The 20,795-nt window shown below is 39.5% G+C and overlaps 1 protein-coding gene across 1 annotated transcript in view; it reads left to right on the top strand.

The window, feature by feature from the left end:
- The window catches only part of LPXN (leupaxin), a gene marked incomplete at both ends in the record, with an annotated part of 40,233 nt that extends 20,419 nt beyond the window's left edge, over window positions 1–19,814 (top strand). The window contains 2 exon segments of the mRNA XM_080719788.1: window positions 19,088–19,236; window positions 19,545–19,814. Of these exon segments, the coding sequence (XP_080575914.1) occupies window positions 19,088–19,236; window positions 19,545–19,814 (419 nt within the window).
- Between the last annotated feature and the right edge of the window lie 981 nt (window positions 19,815–20,795).

The following is a 20,795-nucleotide window of genomic DNA, read 5'->3' as shown; positions in this document are numbered from 1 at the left end:
ATTTTGTTCAAACTTTTAGACGTTTCAATCCAGGGTCAAGAAGCTCCATTGTTTCTGGGCCTGTGATGAGGCAGAACATTGTCATAGGGAGCAGGTGGTGGAGCAAAGCTGCTCACCTGATGGTGGTCAGGAAGAAGGAAGAGAGAGAGAGAGAGGGAGGGAGAAAGAAGAAGGAGGCAGAGAAGAAGGAGGAGGAGGGGGAGGAGGAGGAGGAGGGGGGGAGGAGGAAGAGGAGGAGGAGGAGGAGGAGGAAGAGGAGGAGGAGGAGGAAGAGGAGGAGGAGGAGGAGGAGGAGGATGAGGAGGAGGAGGAGGAGGAGGAAAGAGAATGAAGAGGAGAGAGAATGAGCAAGCATGACCTTTCCAGGCCATGGCCCCCAGTGACCTACTTCTTCCAGCTAGGCCTCTTACAGTTTCCAGTGCTTCACGATAGGAGCCCTCGTGATCCCACCACCTCCCAGCGCTGCCTCTGGACACTGCCACATTGGGCACCAAGACTTCAGCCCATGACCTTTTGGGGAACATTTCAGATTCAAGCTGTAACACACCCATCTCAGTACTAGATGTCACCTCTCTACCCTTCCCCCATACACAGTTTTTGTATAAACTGACTTCTTAAGTCAAAGAAATACAAATACATAGTTTAAAACCTCAAATAGTACTGCAAAGGCATTAAGGTTTGGATTGTAAATGTTCTTCCGAGACTCCTGAGGTGAAGGCTTGGGTCCCAGTCCTGCCATGATGAAAGGAGGGGCCTCGGCAGCTGGTTGGAGCCTAAGGGCTTGGCCTCATCAGTGGATGGATCCATTGACGAGTTCATGGCTTAGGGATAGGGAGGGGCTTTGTATAGAAAGAAGGCTCCCTCTGCTCCCCGACTGTCAAGAGGTGTGCAGCCTTGCTTGGCCAAGCAAATCCCTTCCATATGCCCTGCCTTGCCTCAGGCCCAGAGCAGCAGGACCCAGTGCCCATGTCTTCTAGCTACAACCTAGATTTATTTATTTCTCTGAGTAGCAGACACTCAGGTCCATTATCCCAACATTATCCCTGGGAAATTCTTTTACTATTTTCCTTTGTTTCCTGGATTCTCTGTTTCCTGGATCTTATGTCTTTTAAATATTTTTTGTATATCATAATGATAAATAATAGTGGGACTCATTGTGACATATTCAGACAGCACAGAAGCATAATTTGGTCAGTGTTATTCTTGGGTACCTCCCTTTTCTCTTTCCTTCTTCGACCTCCTGGTCCTTCCTCCACTCTAATGGTATCCTGTCTATTTTCATGATTCCCAACCCTTGTTTTTCCTTTTTCTTTCTAGCTTCCATATCTGAGAGAAAACATGACACGTGACTTTCCAAAGTTGGTTTATTTCAAGTTCCACCCATATTCCTACAAATGATACAAGGTTGTTCTTTATGACTGATCAACACTCCATACTCCACGTGTGTGCGTTCACATTTTCCTTACCCCTTTATCTGTTGAAGTGTACTGAGGGCTGCTTCCGTACTCGGCCATGGTGAATTGTGCTGCTATTAAGTGTGGATATGCATGTATTATTGTAGTATGCTGACTTTAATTCTTTTGTTGGAACACATCCTCTTAAAAACTTTCTGAGAAAGACTGCACAGGAAGTAATATTTGTTTGAACGGGAAATATTTGTATTCTGTTGTTTTTACATTGCCTAGACATAGAAATCTGTGAGAATCCTATTCATGGAAACTATTTGCCTCATAATTCTGAAGAAGCTGCTTCATTGTCTTCTAGTTCCCATGATGGTGAAGTTTTGTTTTGCTTTGTTTTGTTTGTGGGGAGAGTACTGGAGTTAAACCTAAGGATGTCCTACCTCTGAGCTACACCTCTAATACGATTTTATTTTGAAACAGAGTTTAAGTTGCTGAATGTTTCACTCAATTGCTGAGGCCGGCCTTGAATCTGAGATCTTCCTGTCTCAGCCTCCCAAGTAGTGGAAACAGGTGTGCAACACCTCACCCTCCGGAGAAGTTTTTTTTTAAGATTTTATTCTTATCCCTCACACACAATGTGTGTGTGTGTGTGTGTGTGTGTGTGTGTGTGTGTGTGTGTGTGTGGTACTGGGGATGGAATCCAGGGTCCTTCTACATCCAAGCCAGACCCCTGGCCCTATTCTTTATTCTTTATTGTGAAACAGGGTCTCACTGAGTTGCAAAGGGCCTCACTAAGTAGCTGAGGCTGTCTGCAAACCCCGATCCTTCTGTTTTAGCCTCCCAAATGCTGGGATTACAAGCGTGCACCACCACACTTGGCTTCCCTGATACTTTTTATGTGACCTGTTCTTCACTCTTTTGAAGATTTTATTTCTTTTTTCTGAATTGTCTTATTTTTCTGACTTTTTATGTTGTTTTTTTTAACAATTTTTTATTGAACATAAGTAGTATACATTTACACTATATTTGGTGCCCTCTCCCCCCCCCGCCCCCGTTTTCTCTCCCCCCCCCCACCAATGGTTGTCCAGGTTAACCATGTCTTATTCATAATTTTACACATGTTCAGGTGTAGACCCTCGTTAATCAAGATCTGTCTTTCTCCTCTCCTATCCTTCCATTAAAACTTAGCTAGTATTTCCCCTTGTTTTTTTTTTTAAACAAATATGATTTACTTATGGAATCAGAAAACTTATTTGTTTTTTTCTTGCCCTTTTAGAATTAACTCAGTGGTAGATACTTTTTTCTCTTTCCTGGGCAGTCTCATGTCTTTTCTCATTATTCTTACTAAACAGTTATAAAATAAAATAAATTTAAAATATGAAACAAAAAACCCTAAATTCTTAGGTAATTCAGTCTCACAGTGCCCTTTCTTAATAGTAAATCCGTAATTGTAAAACCTGCAAGTTTTTCAAAGTGGAAAACTTACTTCTTCCTGACAGGGCCCTACATGACCCCCACCTCCCCGCCTCTGGCGCTCACTGCTCTCGCCTTCTTGCCAGCTATTTCCAGGGTCGAAACGTGTGGGAGGAAGATGGGAATGCAGGGCAGGGCCTTTCCGCCTTGTCTCATACTGTGGTGAAGTGTTAGAAGTTTTAGGTTTATGCTCTCCAGGCCTGCATAATGTAGAATTGTCACTTTGTGGATTACATACAGATCTAATAGTAATATCTCTCTAAATATATGTGTGTGTGTGTGTGTGTGTGTGTGTGTGTGTGTGTGTGTGTGTAATACTGATTAAATCCAAGGGTATTCTACCTATGAGCCGCACCTTCAGCCCCTTTTTACTTTTTATTTGTGTGTGTGTGTGTGTGTGTGTGTGTGTGCGCACACATATAATACTGATTACATCCAAGGGTATTCTACCTATGAGCCGCACCTTCAGCCCCCTTTTACTTTGTGTGTGTGTGTGTGTGTGTGTGTGTATGTGTGTGTAATACTGATTAAATCCAAGATATTCTACCTATGAGCCGCACCTTCAGCCCCTTTTTACTTTTTTTTATTTTTTATTCAGAAATAGGTCTCGCGAAGGTGATACGAGCTGGTTTTAAACCTGCAATTCTCCTGTCTCTGCTTCACAAGTACTGGGGTTACAGGTGTGCCGCCATGCCTGGCTACTACTTTTTCTTGTGACACAGACACTCTCTCCCAGTTGTGATCCTTCTGCCTCAGCCTCCCAACTACTGGAATTACAGGTTGTGTCACGGCACCGAGCTCCAACAGCAAACCCTTGATGGCCCTGCACACGTCCTGCTGGCTGTTCCCCCGGCCACGTTTCTTTGAATATTGATTCCTCAGAGTTTCTTTATTCACAGGCTCTTCATCGCTCCCTCCTGGAGATCCTTTAGAAATTATTAAAATGGCTCCACGTCATCCCTTTCACTCACATGTTTATATCAGGTCCATGGAACACTTGGGCTTTTCTCTAATAATCAATGGAATCGCACTTCATTTGCAACTACTGTTCTGCCTTCAGCTGCCGTCGGCCCGTTCAGCCAGGCTCTCACCTATGAACTTCTTCCAAGATGAGTCCGACACCATCAACTGAATCCCACTAATGGCAGGGCACACATACATGGATCTCTAAGTGATTCTTTTGAAGTCCTCCTCTTGACTTAAGGTGCCTAAGAATTATACCGCATCCCTCCTGGTAGTGCTGAAACACTCATAGCATAGTTTGATTGATTGATTGATTGATTGATTGATTGTGGTACTGGGGATGGAACCCAGGGACATTCTACCTCCAAGCTATACCCCCAGCCCTATTTTTTAATTTTTTGTTTTGAAACAGGATCTCACTGATTTGCAAAGGGCTTCACTAAGTAGCTGAGGCTGTCTGCCATCCTCCTGTCTCAGCCTCCCAAATACTGGGATTACAAGTGTGCACCACCATGCCCAGCTTATTTATTTATTTTACAAATATAATTCCTCTCTCAATTTCGTTTTCTCCTTTCCTGTTTTATATGATCGCTATGAGGGAGGACTTCAAGAACTGTGCAAGCTGGTGTGGCAATGCACACCTGTAATCCCAGACTTGGGAGACTGAGACAGGAGGGTCATAAATTTGAGGCCAGTCTCAGCAACTTAGACAGACCCTGTTTCAAAAAAATAAAATAAAATAAATTAGGACTGAGGGGTATAGCTCAGAATTAGAATGCTCCTAGGCTCTACCCCCAGTACAAAAATGAAGTAAAATAAAAAATAAATAAACCTGCACAAACAGTCCTTGACAAAATCTTTAGAGGATGCATTGCAGCTCAATTTAGAATTTGGTGCTTATTATGTCTTGGCACCTTACATACTTTGACGTTGGTTTTTGTCAAACGCCATTGCTCTTTTGCTGTCCGTTCCTGATTAAGACATTAAACTGGACATGGTGGTGCACACCTGTAATCCCAGTACTTGGGAGGCTGAGGCAGGAGGATCGCAGATTCAGGCCTCTGCAACTTAACAGGGCTCTCAGAAAGCTAGCGAGACTGTTTCCAAATAAAAAACAAAAACAGCTGGAGGTGTAGCTTAGAGGTGTAATGCTCTGGATTTAATCCCCAGATCACAAACAAATACAAAGTTAAAAAAATACATTAAAATGCAGATTGGAAGCCTCTGTGGTAGGCAGAACATGTTGATTGGCAGACTACTATATTCGGGTAGGTGGAGCCTGGCCCGGATTTTGGTAGACCCCTGAAAATTACTGTCTTAGGTCTCATTTCATACTGGGGATTGAACACAGGGGCTTTCTACCTCTCAGCTATATCCTTAGCCCTATTTATTTATTTATTTATTTATTCATTTTTGAGACAGTGTCTTACTAAGTTACTGAGAGACTTACTACCTCACTGAGGCTGGCCTCAAATCTGTGATCTTCCTGTCTCAACCACCCAAGTACTGGGATGATAGGCATGCCCCATCAAACCTAGCAGAGTCTTTTATCTTGAGTTAATTTTACTATAGAGATATTTTCTCTGGCAGTATTCTGAGGTTCCAAAACAAATAAGATAAGAAAATGGGGTTTTTGCCGGGCGTGGTGGCGCACACTTGAAATCCCTGTGCTTGGGAGGCTGAGACAGGAGGATCGTGCAGGTTCGAAGCCAGCCTCAGCTACTTAGTGAGGCTCTCAGTAACTCAGTGAGACCCTGTTTCCAAGTAAAATAAAAAATAGGTCTGGGAGTGTAGCCCAGAGGTAGAAAGCCTCTGGGTTCCATCCCTAGCACCACAAAAAAAATAAAAAATAAAATAAAATGGGGTTTTCACTACTTGGAGTGTCAACTTTTACTTAAGTATCTTTTTTTTTTTTCAGTAGAGAATTTCTTTATGGTACCCAGTATTTCTGAGCACTGTGAATCTTTGATTTAATATTTTCTGAAACCATCACCGTATCTTATGGTGGGGTGGGTGTCTGATCTTCCAGTGCTTTTCAGGCTCTCAACCGATCCTGTCTCTGTACTCAAAGAGTACTTTATATATTCTGTTCCTCAGCTCCTTTAATGGAGCTCAGGGTAGCCGAATTTTTATTTTCATCTACCATCTGTGAAGATGTAAGCTCCCGTTTTCTTATTTAGATCAAGGTAGTCATCAGTCTTATAACCTGCTTTGCTTTATTTGAAAACTTTATTGATATGTCCTCGGTGACACCTCCTTTCATTTCCTCTTTTTCCTTATGGTTCTTTACAATTTAAGTACTCTTTTCACTGTTAAGTTAGTGATGTTTCAGAAGGAAGTGAAGAAAATTCTATGGGTGTTCAGGCCTTTCACCAAGATGGAGACTCTCCTACATACCAAACATATTTATGATGTCTACCTATAATGATTATTCACTTAATTCCTACCATAGCTCAGTGAGAACAGTTTTATTCCACAGTTTACCTAGTTGTAGATGAAAACACTTAACCTCAGTGAGGTAAAGTTTTCTTCTTAAAGTCATACACGTATAAGGTTGAGGATATGGGATTTTCTCATAAACTAACCTCACACCTATAACCCTAGTACTTGGTAGGCCAAGATAGGAGGATTGCAGGTTCTAGGCCAGCCTCAGCAACCTAGAGAGACCCATAGCAACCTAGTGAGACTCTGTTTTGAAATAAAAATAAAAAGGGCTGGGGGTATAGCCAGAGGTAGAATGCCCTGGTTTCAATTTTCAGTTCCACAAAATAAAATGACTCAGGGCCCATTTCTGCAAATTCCATTCTTTTTTTCTACAACATCTTAACCTCCCCTTCACTGAGACCCAATTCTTCTTTACTGTTGGATCCTCTTACTTTTTTCATACCAACATGATGTGCTTTATTTGACAATAGACCCAGATACACTGACATAATCCACTAGCAAAGTGTTTTGTGGTGATTTGCTTGTTCACTGGAGCTGCACAGTACATTTCACAAATCGTTAGACATTTTATTTCTAGATTGTATTTTAGTTGAGCAACGTTTTTCATTGAGAATCTAAAGCGTGTTAAAATGTGTCAATAAATTTATATCGCACTAGTAGCCATCAACAGGAGAGTTAGTTGAACAGTTCAATCAGCAAGAGAATATGGCCTATGGATGGTCATGATGTGGAAGTTGCCTGGAGGCAGAACAACAGAATAGAGATATTTTTGGGGGAAGGATGGCAGGGGTTGAGCCCAGGGGTGTTTATTCTACCTGAGTTATACCCTAACCTTTCTTATCTTTTTTTTTTATTTTGAGACAGGGTCTTGCTAAATTGATGAGAGCCTCACTATATTTCTGAGGCCATCACACTTGGCTTGATTTTAAGTAGAGCCATAGGTTATGTACAAAAGAAAAATAACCAGTGCACAGAAAGGTGGCTATTCTCACTGTTACTGACTTGGATCCCTTCTCAATAGACAAGGGTGACTGGGTCATTTTAAAGACTTTGTATAAACATCAAGTTACATTTGAAGGATATCTATATTATTGGAGATGCTTGACAAAAGGGCCTCATTAATCAGAAGCTCCTCTTAGGTTGCATTTTCATTATTATTATTATTATTTTTTTTTGGTGGTACTGGAGTTCCTGGAAGCCCTTCTACCTCCGAGCTACACTCCCAGACCTATTTTATTTTTGGAAACAGGGTCTCTTAAGCCAGTGCGTGCGGCTGACTTTGAATCTGCGCCATCCTCCTGTCTCCGCCTCCCAAGCGAGGGGATTACAAGTGTGCGCCACCACGCCCGGCCTGCATTTTCATTTTTATCTCTGGTTTTCTTGTCAACATGTCTCCTATCATCTGGTCGGCCCATTGATTAGGGGGCATCTGCCTTTTACCCCAAGTCACATAGTCACACATAGAGCTTTGATAATGACAGTTTAAGCCTCCTGGGAAATTAAATTCATCTGTACTTTTTCTTCATTGTAGAGAATTCCTCTTTAAGGCTCAAGTTTCTAAGCACAACTGGGCCTTCGCATCCTCCTGCAGGGACCAGCTCCTCCGTGCCTACCTGTGTTTCTTTCTAGTTGTTCATTATCCAGGTGCTCTCTAATTTCCCCGTTGGCTCAGAGTCTCACCAGAGTATAAACACCTCCCTCTCTCTGTGAACCTTTAATTGTCAGCATCTCTTATTCGTCCTCCAGAGGTAATTGGCCCCAGAGAGAGCTCCCATGAAAGTCAGTCCTGAAACTTTTCTAATTTATCGGCTTACTAAAAGCAGGGTATCACAGCAAGTTTGGCTGATTGCTTTTGACTCCTCTCCTGAGGCTCACCCAGCTTGAACCGAGGCCGCTCCTTCCCTGCGGTGTCACTCTTGAGACCAGATGGCCTGCAGTTGCCTGGATGAGGGTCATTCCTAGGTTAGCTGGTGTGTCTTACAGTTGGCGTGTCTTACATCATACCTCTTTATAGGCAAGCTTCATGCCATTGGCTTTGTGCAGCATCAGCATCACCTGGGGACTTGTTCAAAATGCAGTATTGTGGGCCCCATCCCAGATCCACTGAATAAAAAGTGCTTGAGGGGAGGACCTAGAAATCTGCATTTTAACAAGTTTTCAGGTGAGTGATGTATGCAAAAATTTAGAAAATACTGTACCACACAAAAACAAGAAAGATGGTTATGGATTTTTTTTCTGCATTGTTTCCCTTGAAAAGACTCTAGAAAGCCATTGGCGGGCGGGGGGGGGTAAAGTGAGATCTTCTGTGTCTCAGGTTAGAGGAGGAACTCAAGACAGTGTGTGAAATTACGAATTTGGATTCTTAGATCCTTCAGCCTCAGAATTCTGCTAAGTTGTCTGCTTTTCAAAGAAAACATAGTTGAGTAAAACAAGCCCTATCAAAACATAGCAGAAAGTAAGGGGCAAAACAGTAGCCCAGCTCCTTACTGCTCCAACTGCAATTTTGGGATCTGGCCACCGCCATTGGAGTAGATTTCTAGAAATGTGTCTAGGTGAGGCTGCTATACAGATTACTGTGCGGGCTTTGCTATTTATTGATTGATTGATGGATTGATTGCAGTACTGGGGATGGAACCCAGGGGCATTCTACCTCCAAGCTATACCCCAGCCCTATTTTATATTCTTTATTTTGAACCAGGGTCTCACTGAGTTGCAAAGGGTCTCACTAAGTAATAGCTGAGGCTGTTCACAAACTTGGATCCTCCTGTCTGAGCCTCTCAAATGCTGGGATTACAAACGTGCACCACCATGCCCAGATTGCTATTTTAGGTTAGGCACAAGTAGAGTATTCATAACTACAAAATTAGTGTGCTATAATGTTGGGGCTCAGCTGATACTGACAGTTACCACAGAGAGGTCAAAGTTAGGATGTATTGAAGTGCATCCTAACCTTAACCCCTAACCCAACCCCTAACTGACATTGCAGTTAGGCCTGGATTTGAATCTCAGCTCCTCCACTCCAGTTTTGACTAACTTCTTTAAAATTTATTTTAAGCTGGGCATGGTGGTGCATGCTTGTAATCCCAGCATTTGGGAGGCTGAGACCAGAGGAAAGTGGTTTGCGGACAGACTCAGCTACTTAGTGAGACCCTGTTTCAAAATAACGAATAAAAAAATATGGCAGGGGCTGTAGCTTGGTGGTCAAATGCCCCTGGGTTCCATCTCCAGATCCACACAAAAAATTATTTTCATTTAATTTGCAAAATGTGACTAAAACCTACTTCAAAGGAATGTTGCGAATAAACTAATTTCAGTTTAGTACTATAGGTAGAGTCCTGAGAGGAAATAGTGCAAAGCAAGTGCTCCCTAAATGGGATTGCTGACAACTTCATTTTCATGTTAGGTAGCCTTCCCAAGTTAAGTACTAAGGAGCATTCCTCAACAGAAAAGTTCACCTATTTATATATAGATTTTAGTCAGTACTAAGGTGAGACTCTCAAATTACAACCTACTTGTAGAGCAGACCATCTCAACTTTGCTATTGTAACATTGTTCATATGTCTGCCCATCTGAAATATATTTATTGAACAACTACTGCGTATGTGTTAGGTACTATTGTAGGCACTAGAGAGAGAGTGGCAAAAAAGGTAGTTCTGGCTCTTAGGTAAATATAGTCCAATGAGAGAGACAGATAATAATCATAGCCAACTAACTATTAACTTATTCTATACGTTAAAGGAGCTAGAATGATTACATACTATTTGAGGATAAGCCATCTGGATCCCTGGGAGAACTAACTTCCTGCCCCTTCCTTCCTTTCTTCCTTCCTTCCTTCCATTTCTTTCATATATATGATATATTCATATATATTATATAATATATAATATAATATAATAATATATATGTGTATATATATATATATATATATATATATATATATATATATATATATATATATATATAGGGGTGGTGGTAGTATTAGGTATTGAACCCAGTGGCATTCTACCTCTGATCTATACCTCAAGGCCTTTTTATTTTGAAGGAGGATCTTGCTAAGTGACCATGTGTTGGCCTCAAAACCTGCAGTCCTCCTGTCTAAGCCTCCCAAATACTGGGATTACAGGCATGTGCCAATGCACGGGATGGAAAGTAAGTTTTGAAGCAGAAGGACTGACTTACTTGAGCAAGTGCTTGAAGATGAATTCATGAATTCTATTTTTTTGCATAAAGACAATGTAAAGACCTTGTAAAAAATTCACATATAACTCATTATCCTGTTAACTTAAACATATTTTTGTTTTTCTGTATTTATTCATAGTTATGTATAATTAAGGTATAATGTAGCTAAAAATTCTTTTACCCACGTAAGCACTTATCTGTATTATTTTACAGTTTTAAAAATAATTTAAAAATTTTTATTGGTGCATTGTATTCATACATCATAATGGGGTAAAAAACTTGTGTGTACATACATGTACACATCGCCCATTTAGCCGCTACCCAATTCTTACCTCATTCCCTCCCCATCCCTCCTTCCCATGCTTGGCTTAGTGGTTGACTTCGATATGTTTAAGTACTTTGTGTGCTTTAGAGAATTTCCTTCTTCCCCCCTCCCATCCCCTCATTTAGGTTGTCTTGTTTTCTCCTCTGTAGGATTTCCTTTTTCACCTAGAGTTCCTCCTATGATCCATTTTTCCTTTGTTTCACATATTAGGGAAAGCATCTGATTTCTTAATTTTTTTTTTGACTGACTAATCTCACTTAGCATAAGGTCTTCCAGTTCCATCCATTTCCCTAAAAATGATGTAATTGTGTTTTTTTATGGCTAAGTAAAATTCCATTGTGTACATATCCCACAGTTTTGTAATCCATTCATCTGTTGCTGGACATCTGGGCTGGTCCCATAGTTTGGCTATGGTGAATTGTGCAGCTATGAACATAGATAAACATGCATTCGTATGGTAGTTTGGTTTACTTTCTTTTGGGTAGATACCCAGAAGAGGTATTGCTGGATCAAATGGTAGATTTGTTCCCATTCTTCTGAGGATTCTCAATACTGTTTTCCAAAGTGGTTGTACTAATTTGCAATCCCACCAACAATGTTTTAGAGTTCCCACTTCTCCACATCCTTGCCAGCATTTGATGTTGTTTGTGTTTTGAATGATTGCCATTCCAGCTGAGGTTAGGTGAAATCTCAGGGTAGTTTTGATTTGCATCTCTCTGATTGCCAACGATGTTGAACATTTTTTCATGCATTTATTGTCCATTTGAATTTCTTCTTTCCTGAAGTGTCTATTTAGTTTACTTGCCCATTTTTTTGATTAGATTATTATTTTTTTTAGTGTTGAGTTTCCTGATTTCTCTGTATATTCTAGATATTAGTCCTATATTGGAGGAGTAGGTGGCAAAAATCTTCTCCCATTCTGTTGGTTCTCGATTGAGGTTCTTGACAGTTTTCTTTGCTGAACAGAGGCTCTTCAGTTTCATGCAATCCCACGTTTGTTGTGCCTTTGTGGTCTTTTTGAGAAGTTTTTTATCTATGTTTGTGTGTTGCAGTGTTGGACTTATACCCTCTTCAAGGAGCCTCAAGGTCTCAGATATAATTTCCAAGTATTTGATCCATCTTTAATTGACTCTTGTACAGGGTGAGAAAGTGGGATTAATTTCCAATTTTCTGCATGTGGTTAACTATTTTTGCCAACACCATTTGTTGAACAGGCTACCTTTTTTCCAGTTTATGTTTTTGGCCCCTTTGTCAAAAATCAATTGGCTGTAAGTGTGTCGATTTGTTTCTGGGTCTTCTATTCTGCAACATTGGTCTCTGTATCTGTTTTTGTGCCAGTACCATGCTGTTTTTATTACAGTGGCTTTGTAGTACAGTTTAAAGTCAGGTATTGTGATTCCTCCTGCATGGTTTTTGTTGCTGAGAACTACTTTGGCTATTCTGGGTATTTTGTTATTCCAAATTAATCTAAGGACTGATTTTTCTATGTCTGTGAGGAATAATCTTGGTAATTTAATGAGTATTGCATTAAATCTGTAGATCACTTTTGGAAGTATGACCTTTATAATGATATTTATTCTGCCTATCTGTGAACATGGAAGATCTTTCCATCTTCTAAGATCTTCTTTGATTTCTTTTTTCAGTGTTTTATAATTTCCTTTGTAGAAGTCTTTTACCTCCTTGGTTAAGTTTATTCCTAAGTATTTTATTTTTTTTGTGGGAAATCCTGAGTGAAAGCATTTTCTGAATTTTTTCCAGTGGATTTATGGTTGGTGTACAGAAAAGCTTCTGATTTTTTAAGATTGATTTTGTATCCAGATACTTTGCTGAATTTGTTGATCAGTTCTATGAGCCTTTTGTTTTGAGTTTGTTGGGTTTTCTAAATATAGTATCATGTCATCTGCAAATAGTGAAAGTTTGAGTTCTTCTTTTTCTATTTGTACTCCTTTGATTTCCTTTTCTTGCCTTATTGCTCTGACTAGAGTCTCTAATACTATATTGAAGAGAAGTGGTGATAATGGACATCCTTGTCTTATTCCTGTTTTTAGGGGGAATTCTTGAAGTTTTTCCCCATTTAATATGATATTGGCAGTGGGCTTATTGTAGATTGCTGTTGTGATGTTGAGATATGTTCCTTCTATTCCAATTCTCTGCAGTGCTTTTATCATAAATGGATGTTGTATTTTATCAAATGCTTTTTCAGTGTCTGTTGAAATGATCATGTGATTTTTGTCTTTGATTCTGTTCATATGATGAATTACATGGATTGATTTTCATATGTTGAACCAGCCTTGCATCCCTGGGATGAACCCTACCTGGTCATGGTGTGTGGTTTTCTTTATGTGTTTTTGAATGCGTGTTTCTAGTACTTTGTTTAGTACTTTTGCATTCAAGTTCATCAGAGACATAGGCCTGTAGTTTTCCTTCCTTGAACTGTCTTTACTCAGTTTTGGATTTGGTGTGATGCTGGCTTCACAGAATGTATTTGGGAGGGTTCTGCTTTTTTCTATTTCACGAAATAGTTTGAGGAGTATTGGGGTTAGCTCTTCTATAAAGGTTTTATAGAACTCACTTAGAAAACCATCTGGTCCTGGGCTTTTCTTTGATGGTAAGCCCTTTATTGCTTTTTCAATCTCTTTGATTGTCATTGGTTGGTTTAAGCGTTCTATATCTTCTTGACTCAGTTTAGGAAGGTTGTATTTATCTAGAAAGTTGTCAATTTCCTCCAGATTTTCGATTTTGTTGGAGTATAGTTTTTCAAAGTAGTTTCTGATAATCCTCTGGATTTCTACACTGCCAGTAATAATGTCTCCTTTTTCATCTCTTATCTTCATAATTTGGGTTGATTATCTCTCTTTTTTAAGTTAGGTTGGCTAGTGGTTTATCTATCTTGTTAATTTTTTGAGAAACCAGTTTTGGTTTTGTTGATTTTCTGCATTGTATTTTTTAAAATTTTTTTATTGAACATAAATGGTATACATTTAAACTATATTTGTTGCCCTCTCCCCCCCCCGTCCCTGTCTTCCCTTCCCCTCTCCCACCAATGATTGTCCAGGGTAACCATGACATATTCATAATTTTACACATATTTGGATGTAGACCCTCATTAGTCAAGTTCAGTCTTCCTCCTCCTCTATCTTTCCATTCAAGCTTTGCTGGTATTTCCCCTCCCTTACCTGGAGTACCACTGGTATCCTCTATGTTCCCTAGTTTGGGCATATTAGAGGAAACATATGTGCCTTCTCCTTATGTGTTTGGCTGATCTCAACACAATGCTCTCCAGGACTTTCCATCTTCCTGCAAATGATATGATTTTTTCTTCTTCTTTGAGGCTGAGTAGAATTCCATTGTGTGTATTTCCCAGAGTTTTGCAATCCATTCGTCTGTTGATGGAGACCTGGGTTGGTTCCATATTTTGGCTATTACGAATTGTGCTGCTATGAACATAGGTATGCATATGTTGCTATAGTTCTCTGGATTCAACCCTTTTGGAAAAATACCCAGGAGTGGTAGAGCTGGATCGTATGGTGGATCTATTCCTAGCTTTCTTAGGAATCTCCACACAGATCTCCATAGTGGCTGAACTAGTTTGCACTCCCACCAACAGTGTAAAAGAGTTCCTCTTTCCCCACATCCTCGCCAGCATTTGTTGTTATTTGATTTCTTTATGCTTGCCACTCTGGTCAATTTCTGCTTTGATTTTAATAATTACCTGTCTTCTACTGGCTTTGGGGTTAGATTTTTCCTACTTTTCAAGGGCTTTCAGGTGTGTCGTTAGGTTATTTATTTGATGATTTTCTGTTTTTCTTATGTGAACACTCAGTGCTATAAATTTTCCTCTTAATACTGCCTTCAAAGTGTCCCAGAGGTTTTGATATGTTGTATCTCTATTTTTGTTTCTAGAAATTTCTTGATTTCACGTCTTACATCTTCTATGACCCATTCTTCATTCAAAAGTGTGGTGCTCAGTCTCCACATGTTTATGTGGTTTCTCTGGGTCTTCTTATAGTCGATTTCTAGTTTCATTCCATTGTGGTCTGAAAAGACACAGGGAAGTATGTAACATTTTTTGAATTTGCTAGTGCTGATTTTCTGGCCCAGGATGTGATCTATTTTGAGAAGTTTTCCATGAGCAGCTGAGAAAATTATAAACTCCACTGTAGTTGGGTAAAATATTCTATGTGTCCAACAGGTCTATTTGATCACTGGTGTTCTTTAGGTCTGAGGTGTCTTTACTGACCTTTTGTGTAAAAGATTGGTCTAATGGTGTGAGAGGTGTATTGAAGTCACCCAGTATTATCGTATTGGGATATATGTGTGACTTCATGTCACAAAGTGTTTGTTTATGAAATTAGCTGCACCTATGTTGGGGCATAGATGTTGATTATTGTTATTTCCTCTTGCTGGATTGTTCCTTTTATCAGTAAAATATGACCTTCTTTGTCTCTTCTAATAGGTTTGGGTTTGAAGTCTAACTTGTCTGATATCATAGTTGCTACTTCTGCTTGTCTTCGAGTACCATTAGCATAGATTACCTTGCTCTAGCCCTTTACCTTGAGTTTGTTACTATCTTTACTTGTAAGGTGTGTTTCTTGCAAGCAGCAGATAGATGGATTCTGATTTTTAATCCATTTTGCCACTTTATGTCTTTTTATTGGGTAGTTGAGGCCATTTACATTCAGTGTGATTATTAAGAGATGTTTTTTAATTCCCAACATTTTACGATTTTATTTCTGTCTGAAATACTGTTTATTTTTCTTTGCTTAGTTGTCTGCTCATTGAAATACTTTTTTCTCTGGTTCTGGTGTGTATTACCTATTTCTTCTTTGAAGTTAATCTCTTTAAGTACTTTCTCTAGTGCTGGTTTTGAAGACATAAATTCTTTCAGTTTCTGTTTGTCATGGAAGCTTCTTATTTCCCCATCTAATTTGAAAGATAGTTTTGCTGAGTAGGAAATTTTTGGCTGGAAGTTATTTTCTTTCACAGTTTGGAATATGTTATAACAGGCCCTTCTGGCTTTAATGACTTGGTTTGGGAAGTCTGGAGTGATTCTGGTTGGTTTACCTCTGAATGTCACTTGCCCTTTTGTTTTTGTTGCCTTTAAGATTCTCTCCTTGGCTTCTACATTGGTCATTTTGACTATTATGTGGCATGGGGAACCTTTTCTCTGATCTTGTCTAAAGGGAGTTCTATATGTTTACTGAACCTGTGTATCGACCTCTTGCTCTATGTTTGGAAAATTTTCTGCTATTACTTCCTTGAAGAGATTATTGATCCCTTTGGTTTCACCTTTTCCCTCCTCTATTTCTATTATTCTTAGGTCAGTTCTCTTAAAATTGGCGCATATTTCTTCAATGTCCAATTCTTGCTGTTGAGTTGTTTTTTCTAAGTTATAAACTATGTGTTCATTTTTGGAGTAATCATCTTTTAGGAGCGAGAGTCTATTCTCCATGTGGTCTAATTGGTTGTTTATAGTTTGAATTGATGCCTTCATTGATTGCATCCTTTATTTCTTTCGCACTCTCTAAATTCTTTTTGAAAGTCCTGTATTATTTCTATAGTTACATTCCTGATTTGATCTTCTGGAGATCTCTGAATTTCTTTGTTATCAGGTTCTGATATTGTGGGGTTGTGGGAGTTCATTGCTCCTTTTTTCTTCCTCCTTCCCATGATTTCTGAAGTTTGTACCTTCTCTGGTTTCTTCTCCAGGTCACCATGACTTCATCTATGGTGCTCTGGATCTCTGGGGTTTGTGGTAATCTCAGTCAACACTACTCCTTTACTGGGTTGTATCTCATAAAGTCTCAGACCCAGGGAGTTAGTGAAGGCTGCGTGAGACCCTGCGGGCACCAGGCTGGGCATTTTTCCATGGGAAGCTGTGACTAGGATGTGGTATCTCTGTCACCACTACTCATTCACTGGGTTGAACTGCAGTATCTTAGACCCAGGGAGTTTATCAAAGCTGTGTGAGTCCCTGGGGGTGCGGCACTGGGATTTCTCCTGTAGAGGCTGCAATTTTACTTACGTTTTTGGTGCGTGCTGGTCTGGAACTCTCTGGGTGTGGTGAACTTGCTACTGCTGCTGGCAATATGGTGCTGCTTTCATGCCTTTGGCCGTGAGGCTGGCATGTTTCTTTTCTGGTTTTGAGCTCTACTCTGAATCCCTGGAAGGTGTGATGAGCTTGGCCGCTGGAAGTTTTAGATGGTCTTTGTGCTGAAAGAACTACTTAGTTACAACTGACTGATCTGCAGTTGCTCACTTCAGCTCCTTGTTTACCTTTTTCTCTCTGGAGTCTGGTGGTGTGAGGCAAGATGGCTCCAGCTCAGCGCCCAGCACTGCAAATCAGGCCAGTTTCTTTTCTGCTCTCTGGTTTGTTCTTCTAGTCTTCTTTTTCTCTGTCCCTTATATTTATAGTTTTTATTTCTCTACTGATAGTGTTTTCTGGAAGTCCTAAAAATAATTTTAACAATATCAGCCATTTAATTAGGATTTCATGTAAGTCATTTATAAGAGATATAATGCTACATACCTGATGATGTTCTTTGAAGCATGATTTATGATTCAAAATATTGGAAACAACTCAATTTGTCCACAGTAGCATATTGAAATCACTGCTAGTGTTTAAGTAGTGTTGCAATGAATATCTATAAACATGTGTTCTTCTTTCTTTTGATTTTTTATATGGATTAATTATTAGAATTGAGATATCTATGCCTTTATTTAAAAATTCTTGAGATATATTTTCAAATGGCTTTCTAAACAGTTAATTTTATTACCAGGAATATATTAACATGTGAATGACCCCATATATTTTCTAGCACTGGGTATATTTATTTAACAGTTTTTAATACCTATATAAAATTAGAAATTGAACTACTAATTAGCTAAAAAACCTCTTCACTATTGGAAATTTAAACACAAATATACTTTCTTACCTATGTTGAATAAGTAGGAAACAGATCAAGTAAGGCATATGTGTGTGTGTGTATGTATGTATGTGTATATATATATATATATATATATATATATATATATATGATTAATTGTTTGCTTTTTAGACAATTGCCTATGTTAATTTTTAAAAAGCAATGTAAACATTGCAAGTGATAGTTATTGTATTCTATATATTTAAGATATACAGCATGATGTTTTGGACATATAGTGAGATCATTCCATAGTCAAAAAAATTAACATATCCTCACACATAGTTAGCCCTTTCTTGTGCATGTGGTAAAAGCATAAAAAATCTGCTCTCTAATGAAAAATACCAGTGTATGCAAAAGCAGTTAAAGATTTCTTTTAGCTTCTTTTGCCTATAGAAGATATCCGTTAGGACTGTATGCTCAAATATGTTTTAAAGTCACTTGAATAAATCATTTTCTTCCTTTGGTCATGTAATTTATTTGATATATAGTTAATTTCTTTCAATATGATTCAGTTTTTAGGGATTTTTTCCAATTATATTTTTCACTTTTTAATTTTATACAATAATATAAATAATACAGATATTTAGGAACTTCTTGCATCAGCCATGTTTTTTTCTAGGAGGATATAATTAGCAAGTATTTCCCTCAGATTGTCTTTTGTCTTTGATTTTGCCTATGGTACTTCTCAACATACATAAGTAATTAATGTATTTTTATGTTACTAAAGTTATTAATCTTTAACTTCCTTTTAAAATTTGAGGCATATTTATGACAGTTTATCCATTTCCAGATTAAAAAGGAATCCATCCATTTTTAATGCAAGAATTTATGTGCTTTGAATTACTACATTTAGATCTTACATCTACTTGGACATTTTTATTTGGTAGTATTTTATTTTAAAATATTAGGCACTTTTTTTTAGATGCTATTTTAGATCCTGGGAATATAATGATAACAAGACCAATAGTCTCTCATTTCTCTCAGAGCTAATGTTCAGAGAGGGAAGACAGACTAGAGATAATTTGAGGGACTGATGAGATGCCTGTCTGATAAGGTGGCATTTGAGCTGATTCCTGAGTCACAAGGAGAGGCTGGCAAGCGGGACCATCTGGGCCACAGGCGGGCTCACCATGAAGGCAGAGAGAGGCATTCTTACGTTTCCCAGACTCCAGACACAAAACTTAAAACACCTTACCTGCATTATTTCATGTAGTTTCCCAATGACCTTTTCATGTAGGTATCCAGAGTTAAGCCCATGTCAAATGTGAGGACACAGAGGTTGTGAGAGGAGGGATCATTGACCACTTTTCTGCCCCTGACGTGGTTTTATAGACTCAAACTACAGCCGGGAATCCTTAATCCTTTTTCTCCAGGCTTTCACGAGAAGGACAAGAAGCCATACTGCCGGAAGGATTTCCTAGCCATGTTCTCACCCAAGTGTGGTGGCTGCAACCGCCCTGTGTTGGAAAACTACCTCTCAGCCATGGACGCGGTCTGGCACCCAGAATGCTTTGTGTGTGGGGTCTGTATACTCCGTTGATTTTTGGACCTAGGGAATATCTAGAGTTCTCCCCTGAGATGAAGAGCTATACCTTGTAAGAGGGTTTACAGTCATGGATGCGGGATTCACATGGGCTTCCTAAAGGAGAATGAAGACACCACACCCCCATGGGCTTGTGCTCACCATTTTGCAAGCGGGCAGCTGAACCCTCATTTGCCCGTGAATCAAGTGAAATTCCTGCAAGTGGAAGTTAACTGAGTATCGATCTTTGCTGATACTTTCCCTCTTTATATATGAATCCATTTTCTTTATCTTCCCTCCACCCCCAGGACTGCTTCAGCAGTTTTTCTACTGGCTCCTTCTTTGAACTGGATGGACGTCCATTCTGCGAGCTCCATTACCACCACCGCCGAGGAACCCTCTGCCATGGGTGCGGGCAGCCCATCGCCGGCCGCTGCATCAGCGCCATGGGGCACAAGTTCCACCCCGAGCACTTCGTGTGTGCTTTCTGCCTGACACAGCTGTCCAAGGGCATCTTCAGGGAGCAGAATGAAAAGACCTATTGTCAACCCTGCTTCAACAAGCTCTTCTCACTGTAATCTCAAGTGATCCATAGCTCCGCAGATCACCTAGACAGTTTAAACCTAGAGAGGCAAGAACATATTTGCTGTTACTGACTTTCTGCTTCATAGAGTTGTAGAGAACCTCGTTACCTCTGTGGGTAATGAGCAAATAAGGGAATTTCTAGATGTTGCATGACTAGGCTTGTAATCTTGTTTTTTAGGCTTCTAATTTTTTTTTTTTTAAATTAGGTGCTTGGATTCAGATCTAAATCCTACTGTCTAGTCCCTCTGCAGATATATTTTTCATGTGGACAGTTCATTCTCTCTCTCTCTCTCTCTCTCTCTCTCTCTCTCTCTCTCTCTCTCTCCTGTACTGATGAAATGCTCACCTGTCCTTTTCCCTGCTTCAAGGAGGACCTAGTGCTTATTGTCCCTTAAACACTGCCGTGTCTCTTGCTGTCAGGAACCATGATACAACTCAAACTCTGCATATCCCTTCAGTGTGTTTTTCTTTTTCAAGAGGAAGTAGATTTTAACTGACATCCTTGATAAATAAAGTTGCTTGTGGTTTTAATGACTCATTGTCATGTGCATTTGGTAGATACACTTTCAGCTTCTCATGTTATATAAAAGGCTTTATTTACAATTAAATTTGTATTCTACAGCTTGTTTCCTTCCATGTAATAGGTGTTTGTTTATTTTTATTTAGAAGAGGTTAAAGGAGAGACTTATTCACTAACTCTTCTCTTTACTTTGGGGCCCATAACCATTTTATCCTATTTTTGAATTTAGATGGTTGAATCATCTTAAATTTCTTACTATTTTTTTGCACTCCTGGGGATTGAGCCCAGAGGTATTCTAACTCTGAGATACACCCCTAGCTCTTTTTATTTTTTATTTTGAAACAGGATCTTGCTAAGTTGATGAGAGTGTTGCTAAGTTTTCTAGGCTGGCCTCCAGCCTGCTATCCCCTTGTCTTAGCCTCCTAAGTATTGGGATTACAGGTGTGAGTCACCA

This window comes from Muscardinus avellanarius (assembly GCF_963383645.1).
Source record: "Muscardinus avellanarius genome assembly, chromosome: 1".
NCBI classification, from domain to species: Eukaryota; Metazoa; Chordata; class Mammalia; order Rodentia; family Gliridae; genus Muscardinus; species Muscardinus avellanarius.
This window is presented reverse-complemented; position numbering and strand designations above follow the sequence as displayed.